Consider the following 16159-nt stretch of genomic DNA (forward strand, 5'->3'; position numbering starts at 1 on the left):
TAGTTTTCAGAATATATACAGTGAACTACAGTTTCAGTTCCCTAGGCTTTCTAGAAACAAAGTTATGTTGTTCCTTATTTGATTAACTTCTACTGTTTGAAATATCTCATTTATAGCTGACAGTTTGCACATATTTGTTGTACAGGTTCTCGCTGCTACCTCCTTGCCAGGATTAACAGAGAAGCTTCAGACCTGTAATGAGCTTCTTGACAAAATCATGAAAGGGCTTAATGCTTACCTTGAGAAAAAACGTCTCTTCTTTCCCCGGTATGATGAGCTTTGGTTATTTAAAACCCACAGATTCTGAATGGTTTTTTTGTTGTGAATAAGTTCAGTCTTAAAAATAGCTTGATAATGCAGTTGTATTTCCTTTTTTTTTTTTTTTTCTAATTTTTTAGCTTCTTTTTCTTGTCTAATGATGAAATGTTGGAGATCCTGTCGGAGACTAAGGATCCTCTTAGAGTTCAGCCTCACTTGAAGAAGTGTTTTGAAGGCATTGCTAAACTGGATTTCCTTCGCAATTTGGATATTAAAGGAATGTGTAGTTCTGAAGGCGAGCGTGTACAACTGATTTCAAACATTTCTACTTCTGAAGCTCGAGGTGCAGTGGAGAAGTGGTTAATTCAAGTAGAAGATATTATGCTGAAGACTATACGTGATGTAATTGCCAGATCAAGAATGGTATGGGGTTTGTGATAATTTAAGATCTGTCGCACCTATCTTTGTCTTATGGCTGTCTCTTGGCTTTCTAAAATTCTTCCTCAACACAGGAGTTGATGAAGTTATGGGGCCAGGACCAAGTTAACATGACTTGTATTTATAGGCCAGTGATATACACTAGAGTTTAGTTTGAATAAGAAGCAAGTCGTTTTCCTCTAACACTGAATATAAATTCTTCTAAAAGTTTCTCAGCAATACTATTTTACAGGATATATCACCTGATGTAATAGTTCAGGTTTCTTATGAATTAGAAATAGGACATTTGTAATATGCTTACTTCCTCCTAAAAGAAAATCATTAGACAGAAAATGTTTCTTTGTATGAAGTTAACAAGTTGTGAATATTTCTGTAATATGGAAGGATAATTCTAAGAATATTTTAAATTATTGGGTAAAAAATGGTAAACCTAAAGGGAAAAGAGCATTTAAAGCTCCATTTGGACATTGCAAATAGGAAAATAGTATTCTTTTAGCAAAGAATATTAATAGGATTACATTATAAGCTTCTGTATTACATTGTGATAAACATACCCAGACACTGTGTTTCTGTAATGTATTTACCTGTTTCAGGCATATCTAGAGACTGAGAGAAAGCTCTGGGTTCTGGAGTGGCCTGGCCAAGTAGTGTTGTGTGTGTCTCAAATGTACTGGACAAGTGAGGTACATGAAGTTCTTCGCGATGGACCCAAGGTACTGTGTAATGCATAATTTAAAAAAAATCTTTCTTATTGTTTCATTTCAGCTGATGAATTTGCTTAATCAAACAGTTTTTTACAGTCAAAATAAAATTTGAAAAATGATGAGCATGTGTGTTTGACATCCATAAATTAATGTACAGTGATTTATACTTTTCATTCAAGTACTTGAATATTCTTATGTAGAGCAATCATAGTTTAAAATGTAGCTTTGCAACATAAATGCATAATTGTGGGTAAGAGAGACGTTGATGCAAAACTGTGACAATATAAAAGAGTAGCTTAATAAGCAACCTCTGTTAAGCTATTTAGTCAGAATGAAGAAGCCTGAAACACTTGAAACTGTGATATAACCTCTTCTCTCCTAGGGCTTAAAGGGTTATTATGATACACTTCAGCTTCAACTTAATGATATTGTAGAGCTGGTGAGAGGAAAACTGTCAAAGCAAACAAGGACTACACTGGGTGCCTTGGTTACTATTGATGTTCATGCTAGAGATGTCATCAAGGAAATGATTGAAAGCGGTAATTATATTTTAAAACATTTTTCTTAACACGTAGTTAATGAAAAATTGTTCATCAATCAGATTTTACTGCCTAAAACAGCACAGTACTAAGATGGGTTTGTGAGTATTTGGATACGAGCATCAACATCAATAATTTCAAAGCTGTTTTAAATTTAACCATAATAGAAAATCTTGTTATCTGCAACATCTTTTATGATTCCTGTCAACTCTGTGTTTGTCAGGTGTGCAGAGTGAAACAGACTTTCAGTGGCTTGCACAGCTGCGCTATTATTGGCAGAATGAGAACGTTCGTGTGTGCATCATTAACTGCAATGTGAAATATGCCTACGAATACCTCGGGAACTCCCCACGCCTGGTGATCACTCCTCTCACAGACAGGTGTTACCGCACCCTGGTATGAGCTCCCTCCTGGGCTGCTGCAAATTGTATTTACTGTGCTGTAGTATTGCTTACACTGTTCAGTGCAGCTGTCCTTTTAGGGCTTATGGTTATTGTCAGACTCTGCTATTTCTGCTAGAATGAAGTTTGTAATTTTTACAGAATGCTAAACATAAAAATCACTCATAACAAATTTGGACAGCCCACCAACGTGGCTGAAACATTAGTGGGTTATTCTGTTGTGGCTGTGCTTTTTTAAAACACACAGGAAAACCAGACAATATTTGATTGCTGTACAGATTATGAGAACCCAAAGTGCTCTTCTGGTGTTCTGTGGCTGCTAAATTAAGTGGAGAAGGATGCACTTGTGATCACACTGTTCCTAAGAGTAGTACAAATTTGGCAACCTGTTAGTATCTCTGCTCTTGGCAGAGGTGTTTATTATTGTACTGGTTTAACCTCAGCTAACCTGACAATTGAAAGTTACCAAAGTCATCTCAGGTACAGCTTTTCTCATTATCATTTACTGCAGTCTCTTTGCTGGAGTAAGTTTTGCTAGGCACCCATGGTGTGGCTGTAGCTGATGCTTGGTAGCTGTTTGTCAAGACATCGAGGTACATTGATGTGAGAGGATGATGCAGCTGCTAGTCTGTTTCGGTTTTAGGCTCACAAACCTTGAATCAGAGCACAGCAGGTGGAAGCCTGGCATTCTGGCAAATGGAAGTCTTGTTCTTTGCCCACCAATGTCTTAGTAAAGTATTCCCAGAACTTGTCAGTCAATGTAAACGTGGCCCTGTAACTGTTGGGTTAAAGCCTGCAAACTGGACTGTTTGTTAAAAGTCTGCAACTTTTTTGTTTTCTGTCAGATTTCCTCCTACTTCAATAGAATATAGGAGAGAATATGGAATTGTCAATGGAATGCACATGCTACAAAGGGGGATGGTGTGGGAAAGAAAAGAAAAGAGGAAAAAAGTATATTAAAGGGCAAACAGAGAGAGCAAGGAGTAGCAACAAGTAACTGCAACAAATTTAACTTGAAAGGTGTATCTAAACAAGAACTGAAAGATTGGGTACAATAAAGTTTGAGTAACCAATCATGGTTATGATAGTAATAAAACTAAACTCTGTTAGGGTCAAAATTAAATTCTTTTGCATCTTTTTCCCAGCTGTAAGTATATTTCAGATTCTTTTTAATTAGTAAAACCATACCTTTTAGATAGATAAAATGAGTGTATGAAACTATCAGGTGCAATTTAATTTTACCATTTTCATTCAGAATAATTTCATATGAATGAAGTACAAATAATTTCCATAAACTATTTCTGTGCTTTAGATTGGAGCCTTTTATTTAAACCTCGGTGGTGCCCCAGAGGGTCCAGCAGGAACAGGTAAAACGGAGACCACCAAAGATTTGGCTAAAGCTCTTGCTGTTCAGTGTGTTGTCTTTAACTGCTCTGATGGCCTTGATTACCTGGCAATGGGAAAGGTAAATAGAAAATAAATGTATGCTGTATTTTTTTTTTAGCCATGAAAATTTTAGGGTCCCTACTTTGCAGACACAAATAAATATGGCACACCTGTGCTCTGCTACCCTTGGATGCTATATGCTGTTCTCTGCATGTTTCATTTTCTGTGCTTTATGAAAGCCTATTAAGTTGCTAATTAAAACATGAAAGAAACAAGAGTTCATGGGATTGGGAGCTTCTGATTTAGCTTGCTTTAGAACCAAGAAAAAACTTTGTTCTTCAGTACATCACTGATCTATGATCTAAACAGGTTAAAGCATTATTATCATAATTGTATTTTTAAAATCTAATTAAACTTCCAACATGACAGTCTTAATTTCTTTTGAATCTTCTAAGGTTCTGTTAGCAATATGATTGGTTTCTTTCTTCATTTGCAGTTTTTCAAAGGTTTGGCTTCCTCAGGTGCCTGGGCATGTTTTGATGAATTCAATCGCATTGAACTGGAAGTGCTGTCTGTAGTGGCACAGCAGATCCTTTGCATCCAGAGAGCCATACAGATAAAGCTAGAAACATTTATTTTTGAAGGAACTGAGCTGAAGCTTAACCCCAACTGTTTCATAGCAATTACTATGAATCCAGGTTATGCAGGACGTTCTGAACTTCCAGATAATCTGAAGGTAAAATAATGAAATAGATGTGTCTGACCTTTGAGATGATTGTTTTTGACCAGATGAGCTGTTTCCATAAGGAAGCTTTACTAACTGAAAGCAGAGATAGTGCCGCATGAGGAGCACACCAGCTGCATATGCTTAAAGAAAGGAAGTGCATTCTCTCACCTGCCATAGACCACATTTTCCTTCCTTACTGCTGCCTGTATCTGTGCAAGGGGCAAATGGCATTTTTGTATTCTGGAGACACTGCTGAGGGAAAAGAGCTGAGAGGGACAGTGTCTTTTCAGCACTGCATTGTACATTGAGATGGATATTGATGGTAGCTCACTTAGGTTAACTTCCTAGGGAGTCATAAGCTGCAAGTATTGATAATTCTGTTTCGTGATGGGATGGATACTGATCCATCACCTGTAAAAGTTCTGAATTACTTTCCATTCCTAAGTTAATTATTTAAAGATATTTCTTTGGGTGTGTATTTCAGGTTCTTTTCCGAACAGTAGCCATGATGGTTCCCAACTATGCTCTGATAGCAGAAATTTCCCTCTATTCATATGGATTTTTGAATGCTAAGTCACTGTCAGTGAAGATAGTCATGACCTACAGACTATGTTCAGAACAGCTTTCCTCTCAGTATCACTATGACTATGGCATGCGGGCAGTCAAAGCTGTGCTGGTGGCTGCGGGGAATCTGAAGTTAAAATTTCCTACAGAAGATGAAGATATATTGGTGAGTTCCCGAGGGAATATTTGTTTAAGGAATTTCATAGATGCATGCCATTCTGAGTTCTGAAGGCAGTTCCAGCCCATCTTCTCACATCACTGATCTGTGTTTTGTGGTTTGTGAAATGAAGATAATAAAATACATGCTGCATTTTCCAGGGCTGTGCTGGGAATCGCACAGTTCTTGTCAAAGGCCCCATTTAATGAATTCATCTTTGTTACATACTAGGTTATTTTAGTCGCTGAACACCTTATGCTTTGTCTCTTAATAAGAACTGTAAAATGCATATTTGTTTCTTTTAGCTTCTTAGATCAATTAAAGATGTGAATGAGCCCAAATTTTTGTCACATGATATACCTCTGTTCATGGGTATAACTAGTGATTTATTTCCTGGAATCAAGCTTCCTGAGGCAGACTACAATGTAAGTAGTCTTGTAATTTTTCCTTGGTCATGATCATTGATTGTTTTGTGGTGATTTGCTTTTTAATCAAGTGCAATTAATGCAGTGAGGTATTTCAAGATGAGGAAAATTGCTGAATGCTTGCAATGAAACTTTGTAGCAAAGGGAATTCTTTATCTCTGCTGAATATAATCCACATCTGAGTTCCCTTACATTCTGAAGGGTTGTGCCTTACAGATTGGGAATTGACCTGCACATTTGCCAAATTTTAGGCTTTCTGATTTCTTTCTTAATTTTTTGACATAATTAAATGAGATTAAGCTTTGTGCTTGTATTTTATTTATAGCAACACTTAAAGCATCCTTTGTAGGAGGATGGCTGGAAAGAAGGATAAGTATGTTGGAAAAACAAATTGGATTAACTTTTAAGTTTTAAGTAAATACTGCAATCTTGATAAAAGTGTGTGGTTCCAAAGCACACTTCTGGTTTCCTGAGGGTGATACACCTTCTACTCAAGATAAAAATTGTAGTTAAATCCTGTTCTAGCACGAGGTACAAAAGCGTTTTTTTTTCCCGCAGGAAGTTTGCTATATTCTGACTAATAATATTTCACTTACTAATTAATTTGAAACCCTTACTGATAAGCACAAACTCTTCTACTGTAGTGCAGAACAGTAATTTAAATTGTAGCAAGAACAAGATTATGATTTGTTTTGATTTTAGGATTTTCTGGAATGTGCCAATGAATGTTGCACTCGACATAATGTCCAACCTGTAGAAACTTTTATGCAGAAAATGATACAGACATATGAAATGATGATTGTTAGACATGGGTAAGATTCTCATCACCGCACTATCTGTTGTAATTCTGATTTATACTGTAGCAATAATTTATATGAAGTTATAGAAGGTTTTGAGGGTGCCAAAATACTCCTCTTTGTATTGGAACAATTGATTACTGATACTGCTTTTGCCTGTTCCAAAATTCTTGTGGATGTATGTCTGGGGAATTGTACTCTTTCTGATATCAGAAGTACTCTCATATGTATAATGGTTTTAGGTGCTGATACCAGTATGGTGAAAACTTAGGACTGTAAAAGCTTATTTGTATTAAAATATTGGTTGTCAGATCTGTGCCATTTTATTCCTAGCTTTTATTACAGAATAGCAGCTGTGTGCAGAAAATAGGTACAATATGACATTAGCCATATGATGGTTAATATTCAGTTCATTAATTAATTCTCTCCATAAGACATCATGCAATCAGATTTGCATGTGCAAATAAACTAGGTTTGTGGAAAAGGTGTTTTTTGCATACAAAGAAAATTTACTTGCTTCACTTTTTGAAAATTAGGTGAAAATTAGCTTTAAACATATGTTTGATACTGTTGGCCTTCATGTGAGCTGTAAAAGTCTAAACTGCAAGACAAATGTGTTAATAGCAGGATTTTTTTTCCATCTAACAGCTTCATGCTGGTGGGGGAATCGTTTTCTGGGAAGACCAAAGTTCTACACGTGTTGGCAGATACGTTGTCTCTTATGAAGGAGCGTGGTTATGGTGAAGAAGAAAAAGTCATTTATAGAACTATGAATCCAAAATCAATCACTATGGGCCAGCTTTTTGGGCAGTTTGATCTGATATCCCATGAGGTAACGTATGTTTAAAAAATAATGTTCCCTGTATATTGTGTTTCTATTATTATGGATAGTAAACTGTTGAATTAATAATTTTATGATTTAAAACACAGATAAGAACACAACTGTAAATTTTATTTTAACTAATGCTTTTATGGTCTGTTTTTAATTAAGATATAAAAAATGCAGTACCATGTGTGTATGCGGTTATATAGGTTTAAATATACAAAAAAAACCAGTACCATTTTGAAGGTCATTGTCCTCTTATAGTTGCATCCATGCTAGGAAATCATATCAAACATAATTGCATTCATTTCTCTGTCTGTTCTTAACCAGTATAATCAAAGTAATGCAAAAACTATCTAGAAAAATCTATAAACTCATGAGTTCCCAAGTGTGAAACTTAGGCTTGGAGAAGGAATGACATGAAGTAGTAAATGTGAAATAGTGAAACTTAGGGTGACTCTGGAGAGAAACAGATGCAAGACAGAGCAGAAATGCTTCTAAGTTTCAGTAAAATGAATTGCTGATCTTTTTTGTTACAATATTTTTTTCAAGTGAAAAAAAATCTATTTTAAAATTTGCTGATGTTTTAAGACCCTCGGTGAAACTCCAAAGTTACATGTGCTCTCTGCAGCATAAGAGGAGAATAATTAAAAGTGAGGGATAGTGGAAAGCAAAGAGAAGGGTTTCTGTGACTGGCAGTTCAGGTTGTACTCTGTGTTCTTTGTCTCGCCCCCCATTCCCACATGTACCCTGTCAGTGGACAGATGGGGTCGTCGCTACAACCTTCAGGGAATTCGCGTTGTCCGAGACCCCCGAGCGCAAATGGGTCATCTTCGATGGCCCCATCGATACACTGTGGATAGAAAGCATGAACACAGTTCTGGATGACAACAAAAAGGTATCAGTCAGTGAAATAAATGCTTGAATAAAATTGTGTGACATTTTGCAAATACCCTCCTACATGTAAAACCACAAATACAAACTGCAGTGCCTGACTTTTGAAAAGAGCAAGTGCAAGGTGGCATTGGTGACAAGTCATAAGGGCTTTTTTTAGTGGTTTTTGATTGGGGTTTTTTCGTTTGTTTTGTTTTACTTTATTGGAATCATAATCACAAAATCAACTCATTGCTGAAAGACATGAATTCTATAGTATTTCCTGATGTCATAATGTAATTTTCTAACATAAATAATTGAAATTTAAACATCAGAAATTACAATTAATTATATATTATAAACCCCATCATTTCTAAGCCTGCACAAACTTAGACACTTGCATTTCAAAATAATCCCAAGACACAAAGGTTTGCATTTTCAAAATAATGGCTTCTGCAGTCAAAATTGTAACACCACTTTTGTAAATGGGCCCTAGGAATCTCAAAGCAAATACAAAAATGAGAGACAACATTGGGACTTTTAAGTTCTGGATGATAATGTTTCAAAATACTCAAGCTGGACTCTTACTTTAATATGAGAGGGTAGTGTTTCTCTGGCTGGAATGCTTCAGCATTAGCAACAATATCTGCAGATATCTTTTGTCCTTTCTTCTTTTCTTTATCCTGTTAAATGCAAGATTGATTGTAATGAACCTACTGGTAGGTTACTATGGAGTGCTATGGTTTAAGTGAAGAATTTAGCTAAAACTTGGTAAAAATCTGTTGCTACAAGTGGTTCAACATTTTATCTAGTTGACCTTACCTTTGATTTTACTTGGTTTTGCCAATTTTCATACAGAACTCTCCTGAGATAGGAAGTGTAATTTACAATAATTTTTTTTTTTCTAACCTTGCATGTTATTTTTTATCTTTCAAGCTTTGTTTGATGAGTGGGGAAGTCATCCAAATGTCCCCTCAGATGACTCTTATTTTTGAAACAATGGATCTTTCCCAGGCATCAGTAAGTTTTGTATTTAGTGAAAATATGAAACAAAATTCAGTACATTAAATGCACAATAAAATGAGTTTACCGTTTTTCCTTAGCCTGCTACGGTCAGTCGTTGTGGCATGATTTATTTGGAACCTTCTCAGCTGGGCTGGAGGCCACTTGTTACCTCTTGGCTGAGTAAACTGCCTGAACCTCTGAGCTCAAAGGAACATCAAGCTCTTCTGCAGGGACTTTTTGATTGGTTGGTACCACCAGCATTAAGAGTCCGTCAGAAACAGTGCAAGGTATTATTTGACATTTTTTCCTGCAGTAGTTAGTGGCTATGTCCATTCTGTTACCCTTGGTAGGAAGTGACTGTTCTCTCATGAAAAGCACAGTTGGAATGAATATGTGGCTCTTGGGACCAGTTTGGAAAGTTAAAATGAGAATGTCAGCTAAGACTTGAAACTTGATCATCGTTTTCATCTTCTTATTTTTGAAAGTACAGTTTGTATTTAAAACACTGATTAAAAAGTATTCCCGAGAGAATTTTGTACATTTTTTTCTTTAAAGATCTCGTGTTGTATAAGGAAGTGCTTTTTTAAGTTTTAGGGGAAGGTTGTAGTTCCTTGCAAGCTCAGTGTGGCAGTGCTTAGAATTTTGCTCATGTTTTGCTGCAGTTACTTCTGTGGGTTTTGGTTTGGTTTAAGATGTATAATTGTAGTGGTCACGTGGTAGCCATGAACATGGTTAACAAGCTAAAGGTCTTGACATTTCAATGATTGAAGGGGGCAAATGATCTTTTGGGTAAAAGTCAGTGTATACCTTGCCTTCTAATATGTGTTCAGAATTAGCTAGTGATCTAATTAATTTATCTCCAAAAGATAAATTAGCTAAAGATGTAAAGTATGACATCCAACCTTTTGAATCTCTTAGGAACTGGTACCTACAAGTGATATCAATGTTGTAGTAGCTCTCACACGGATTTTTGAAATGTTGATTTGTCCAGCTGTGCAAGAAGATCCCACCAACAAAAGCATCCGTGCCTGGATTATGGTTGGTTTTTTAACATGTAGTGAAATGTATATTTATTTCTGTATGTGCTGGTTTTCAAAACAATTGTACTAATCAAAGTAACTTTAATTTGTGAATGAGAGACGTGAAACAATTTTACTACCTCCTTGCTCTCTCTCCCCACACTCTGGAGGTGCCCAGATGAGATGGAAGTCTTAAAAGTGACAAATATGATTAAAAATTCTCCTATTTTTCCAATTAATTGGGATAGTGTTTTTATTAAATGTGCTTTTTAAGTAACCAAGAAGTTAGCTGAAGCAAAGTGTCGTATTTCTCTTAAAGGAAATAAATATTCATGCAACACCGATTGGCTTGTTTGTTTGATCAACACTTCCTTGGGAGAAGGTTTTCTGACAGTTGTATTAGCTGAATCCTCTGTCTGACCTTATATGATTGTTCTTATGAAAAACTGAAGAAAATAGAATATGAAAGTAGTTATTTAAAATTGAATTATAAAATTCCTAGATCCTGGTTTGTCATTAGAACTCTTCTCAGGCTTTGTCCTGTGACATACTGCTGTAGTCAGTGGCCTTTATTTTTTGTTATCTCTCTCTTTCTCTTCCTCTTTCTCTTTCTCTTTCTCTGTCCTTGAGTAAGACTTTTTTGTGTGCTCTGTCTATAGTCAGATTTCTAAATCTCTTTAGGCCAGGGATATTGAAGGGCAATTTCTAACATCTCTCTGCTTAACAATATTTTTTAGAATTATGTTTGCTAATCAGACTGTACAAGGTTTGTGTAATATGTCAATTTATGAGACAGTTACTAATTTTTTTGCTCTTGCAGGGTTGTTTTGCTTTTGCCACAATCTGGTCCATTGGTGGGACTTGTGATGGTGACAGCAGGACAATTTTTGATAATTTCTTGAGGGAAACTTTGTCTGGAAAATCTAAAACAAATCCCGTACCAGAGAGTTTGGGAAAGTGGGAGTGTCCTTTGGAAGAGAAAGGCTTGGTCTATGACTACGTGTATGAGGTAGGATTGGCTTCTGCATCCACTAAATAGATTATTACTGTCATACTAGAAGGAAAATGCAGCCAGGTGGGTATTTTAACTTTTTGAAGCCGGTTGGATGTTGTAGAGTGTTGGTTGGATTAAATCCTACAATGCATTTTTATTTCCTTTTCAAATACCAGTGTACTGACCATTTTTTTAATGAAATACCGAGATGTACATTTCAGTTATATTTGTAATACTGCCACAGTATAGTTCTTCTGTAACTCAAGCTCAGTTGGCAGATTCAAAACTGCTTTTGTATAGAAGGAATAATGTGGACTGTTCAGAAGGAAAGCAGAATATTAAGCCCATAGGCGGTTTGCTTATGTTACAATTTTTGTTTGTAGTGTCTATTAGAAATGTTCTTCTCTTGGTTTGTTGTTGTGGTTTTCTCTGTGTGTGGGTTTTTTTGTTTGTTTTCACTGAACAAAATTTTAAAGAAAAGAAAGGATTCTAAGTTTAGGTATGTACTTTAATACTTCATTAGTGAGGTAAAACAAATGAAATGTGTGATCTTTTGAAACATCAAATATTCATTAATTTATTAAAATCCATTATTTTAATTTTTGAAAGTGAGGTAGTAGAGAAAACCCTTCATATATATAACACCAGTCTGTTCTACATCTCTGCTTCTTCCTAGCTCAAAGTCAAAGTAGGTTGGGCTCACTGGAATGACTTTATTGAACAAATTAGTTACGGTGATAAAAATGTGAAGATTCAAGATATTATAGTCCCAACCATGGATACAGTTCGCTATACCTATTTGCTAGACCTGTTCATTACCCATGGAAAGTAAGTTGCTTCACTACAAATTTCTAAAGTGAAATTTGATCATAGGTAGAAATATCTCCTTTTTTTTGAGTTCATTGTTTGTATCAAACCCTCAGTTTATTCGGCCGTTTTAAAACAGATGTTTACTACAAACAAAAAAATTTGCCCAGCAGTCTGGTTTTATTTTTTTTTATGAAACCTTATTATAGTCTAAGTTTTGTATTCTCATTCTGATGATGATGTTAGGACAGCCCAAAATTTTTTGCATCCTCTTTCTACTTTGGCAATTAAATACATATTTTAATTTATTTTCTTTGATTAATCCTATCAAAATCAGTTATATTAGCCATGATCAGATCATATAAGAGAATGAAATAAAAACCAGCCTCAGGTTCCAAGGCTGAAAGATTTATGAAGTTTGAATCAATGCAAGACCTATCACAGGAGCTTTAACTCCCATGTGTTCATATACTTCAACACCAGTAGAATGAGGGAATGAGAAATGTTTATTTCCCCTCCCATTTTCTTGGTGGTGGAAGCAAACTAAAATTATGAGAGGGTTTAATGAATGCATTAGAACACTCTGGTTTCTTCTTTAGGCAACTAATGTTTTTAGAGGTAGAAAAAGAAGGGCCAGTTAGTAAAACCTTGGACTTCCAGCTGCATTTAGTTTACAGTGTTAGGTTTCTGCAGTCTATGTGCTTTATTTCTCTCTTTGTGAAGACCACTGCTTCTAGTGGGACCAACAGGAACTGGGAAATCTGTGTATGTCAAGGACAAGTTAATGAACAACTTGGAAAAGGAGCGCTACTTCCCCTTCTTTATTAATTTTTCAGCTCGAACAAGTGCCAATCAGACCCAGGTTAGTAGAACAGATCATTTATGTCTCAAGGAGATTGTGGATATGAATATTTAATCTGTGTTCTGAATGATCCTGTTTGCATTGCAGAACATTATTATGGCCAGGCTGGACAAGAGGCGCAAAGGAGTCTTTGGCCCTCCAATGGGAAAAAAATGCATTATTTTTGTAGATGATATGAATATGCCTGCTTTGGAGAAGTATGGGGCACAGCCTCCTATAGAACTTCTGAGACAGTTCTTTGACCATGGATTTTGGTAATTATTGGAAACACAACTGAAATTTTTTGTTGCTGTATTTGCTGTTATACTTATTTATTCCTTAGAATTTTATTTTCAAAACTTTTTTGAAGTGGTTTGTAAATGTTAAGGTAGATTTAGTTTATATAAAAATCCATTTTTTAAACTTGAAGCAACTTGTATATTACTTTCTAAGGACTTCTCAGTTTGGGAAATTGATGATCAAATTTGGTTTAAGTTTTTTAGAATGTTCTATTGCTAAACTTTTGCAGAGTTAGTATACATTAAATAAAATGAATCATTTATGCCTTTACTATTTTAGTTTTTTTTCCAGTGCAGTTTCTTGTTCTTTTTCTTTCTCTTCCTCCTTAGAGTTGGCAGCTTTCTGTACACATCTATATATATCCAGTTATATAAAACTTCTGATTTTATTTCTTATGTTAGTTTTCCCTATTATCCATTATTCTGTTAGTCATTAAAAGTTTTTTAACAAGATCTCAAAATATTTTTTTTAAATTCACAATGAAATCAGATCTTATAATAGGCATGAAATAAAATAAGTTGAGAGTCTTCCCTGCTTTTGAGGTTTTTGGCTTTGCTTAGATTGGAAGACTGGAGCAGGTGTTTTCCTGAGTCTGGATCATTCTACAGTTCCAGGCACTTCTCAAATACAGCTACTCTTGTGATTCCAGGCACTGCTCAAATATCTGTTGCTCTTAAATATATCTTGACAAGTTACACTTTTAATACTCATGTCAAAATTTCATATCAGGTTTTATGGAGTGCAATTTAAACAATCAATCTTTTTTTTGGGCCAGCAAATGGTATGTTAAGATTAACTGGTACACAGTTACAGGACTAGTTGTTTTTTGTTTTTTTAGGGAGGAGGGATTGTTTGTTTTTAAAAATATAAAATTTATAGAAATACATGTTATATTATGTAATGCCTATTATTTTAAAAAATATTTTTAAATACTTTTTTATGCATGCAGAGAGTAGTCTGTCATACAGCTGCATTGAAGGTGTAACAAATGTGTTGTATCCATATCTAAATGTCACATGGCATTTTATTTTGAAGGTATGATTTTAAGGACACCTCTAAAATCACCCTTGTTGACATACAGTTAGTGGCAGCTATGGGGCCTCCAGGCGGTGGGAGGAATCCTGTCACCCCTCGGTTCCTGCGGCACTTCAACATTTGCACCATCAATTCTTTCAGTGATGAAACAATGACGCGCATCTTCTCTACTGTAGTGGCTCTTTACCTAAGGACTAATGACTTCCCTTTTGACTTCTTAACAATTGGAAATCAAATTGTCACTGCCACTTTAGAGGTAAGAGGCAAATACCTTAATGGAAGTTTCCTTCAATTTGTTCATTAATATTCCTTTGGCTCTACAATAATGTAGTGTGAAGGGATTTTTTTGAGAAATAACATTTTAGAAGACATTTAGGAGTTATGGTAATAATGCAGTCAGTGTTAATTTTTTTTAAATTTTGTTCTCTGTTCTTTTTGTCTGAAGGTGTATAAGAAAGCCATCAAAAATCTTTTGCCCACACCAGCCAAATCTCATTATACCTTCAACCTGCGTGACTTTTCACGGGTTATCCATGGCTGTTTGCTCATTAAGAAAAGTGCAGTTGAAAACAAACATGTGATGATTCGGCTGTTCGTGCACGAGGTGTTTCGGGTCTTCTATGACCGTCTGGTGGAAGATGATGACAGAGCCTGGTTGTTCAATCTAGTGAAAGATATTGTGAAAGAACATTTCAGAGAAGCATTCGATAAAGTTTTTGCACACCTGAAGGAAGGATCGTCCCCTGTGAGTATCATGTTTAACCTGTTGCAAAATAATTCCCTTATTGCAAATTTAGGACTAGAAATTTAATCATAGGTGAAATTCTGATTCAAATGTGCATGAAAGTTTGAGTTGAATTTGGCAAAATGGCTTAATGAGGAAAAAATGTAGAAATGGAAATTGTTTGGGTGGGTTTAACTGTTGTATGTAAGCATTCTATTCAAAAAATATTACATTTAAAATGTGAGTAAACTTACTAATTTTCCTTAAAAGAAATTTGGGCATCTGCATCCTGTTATTGTTATTAAATTTTACTATCCAAAATCCTGTATAGTTGTGTTATATTTTATGCCTTGTCTTCCTTTTTTCTGTTGTTTTTTATGTCCCTTGTAATTTCATTGAAGTATAGAAGAAATAACTATGTGGTCTTAGTTGTCCATTTCATAATATACATCTGTATGAATTTGGTGTAATCTGAAGGTCATGATTATGAGACGGTTAGTGGCTATTTGAGCCAGTTGTTTTCCCAGAACAAATTAAGAATAAGTGTATAGTTCAACGCAGGAAACATAATTTTGAGGGGGGTGTTGTTTGTGAGTCAAAATATTTTGGAGTGCTTATTCTTTTGTCTGGGGTATTTGTCTAAATTCTCCTTTGTTTTCTAAAGTTCCAATGAGGAATACATTCATTAAATATTAAACTTGACTTCATAATTTGTTGAATATTTACCATAGGTAACAGAAGAAGACATGAGAAGTTTGTGTTTTGGTGACTACATGGTTCCAGAACTTGAGGGAGACGAAAGACTTTATGTTGAGGTTCCAAGCATTGAGGAGTTCAGTGATGTTGTGGAGCAGTGTCTGGATGAATATAATCAAACCCAGAAAACAAGAATGAATCTTGTCGTTTTCAGGTGTTTATGATCTGTGTTATTAAGAGCTTTAAGCAGTAGTTGATAATTCAGTATATTCAATTTTGTGGACTGTGGTTTTTGGTATATCTCCTCCCCTTCATGCATCCTTAAAAGTGTTTGTGGTGTAACACCTTTTTGGATGGAAGCAAACTGATTTTTCTCTTATGCCTCTCCCTATCTGAAAGTAAATAATAAGAAGCTTTTCTCTTAAGCGGCTTTGAATATTTGTCTTAGTTGTTACGGAAACATTGTGCACTGCCTCAGGTAGTTGCTGTACTTCTCCTAGGCCTCTGTCACCAGTGAAGATGGATGTCACTGGACTTTCATTTCCCAAGGACAAGCATCCCAAGAGTGAGATGTTCACAATCATAGCTGTCTGTCTACTTTGTTGTTACTCAGCACAGCTGGTGCTGCAGCTAATCCCGTGAAATT

The 16159-nt window shown here is 35.5% G+C and overlaps 1 protein-coding gene across 1 annotated transcript in view; it reads left to right on the forward strand.

Annotated features, from left to right (window-relative positions):
• Positions 1-16159, forward strand: part of DNAH12 (dynein axonemal heavy chain 12) — a 59558-nt gene that overhangs the window by 17528 nt on the left and 25871 nt on the right. The window contains exons 22-43 of the mRNA XM_048315555.1: positions 146-267; positions 399-681; positions 1290-1409; positions 1783-1939; positions 2163-2335; positions 3653-3805; positions 4223-4462; positions 4938-5183; positions 5480-5599; positions 6302-6411; positions 7045-7228; positions 7977-8117; positions 9029-9112; positions 9196-9384; positions 10016-10135; positions 10937-11125; positions 11787-11938; positions 12641-12779; positions 12867-13033; positions 14094-14349; positions 14539-14838; positions 15549-15727. Coding sequence (XP_048171512.1) covers positions 146-267; positions 399-681; positions 1290-1409; positions 1783-1939; positions 2163-2335; positions 3653-3805; positions 4223-4462; positions 4938-5183; positions 5480-5599; positions 6302-6411; positions 7045-7228; positions 7977-8117; positions 9029-9112; positions 9196-9384; positions 10016-10135; positions 10937-11125; positions 11787-11938; positions 12641-12779; positions 12867-13033; positions 14094-14349; positions 14539-14838; positions 15549-15727 — 3824 coding nt within the window. The remainder of the gene's footprint in view (positions 1-145; positions 268-398; positions 682-1289; positions 1410-1782; positions 1940-2162; positions 2336-3652; positions 3806-4222; positions 4463-4937; positions 5184-5479; positions 5600-6301; positions 6412-7044; positions 7229-7976; positions 8118-9028; positions 9113-9195; positions 9385-10015; positions 10136-10936; positions 11126-11786; positions 11939-12640; positions 12780-12866; positions 13034-14093; positions 14350-14538; positions 14839-15548; positions 15728-16159) is intronic.

Source organism: Corvus hawaiiensis, chromosome 11 (genome assembly GCF_020740725.1).
Source record: "Corvus hawaiiensis isolate bCorHaw1 chromosome 11, bCorHaw1.pri.cur, whole genome shotgun sequence".
NCBI lineage: Eukaryota > Metazoa > Chordata > Aves > Passeriformes > Corvidae > Corvus > Corvus hawaiiensis.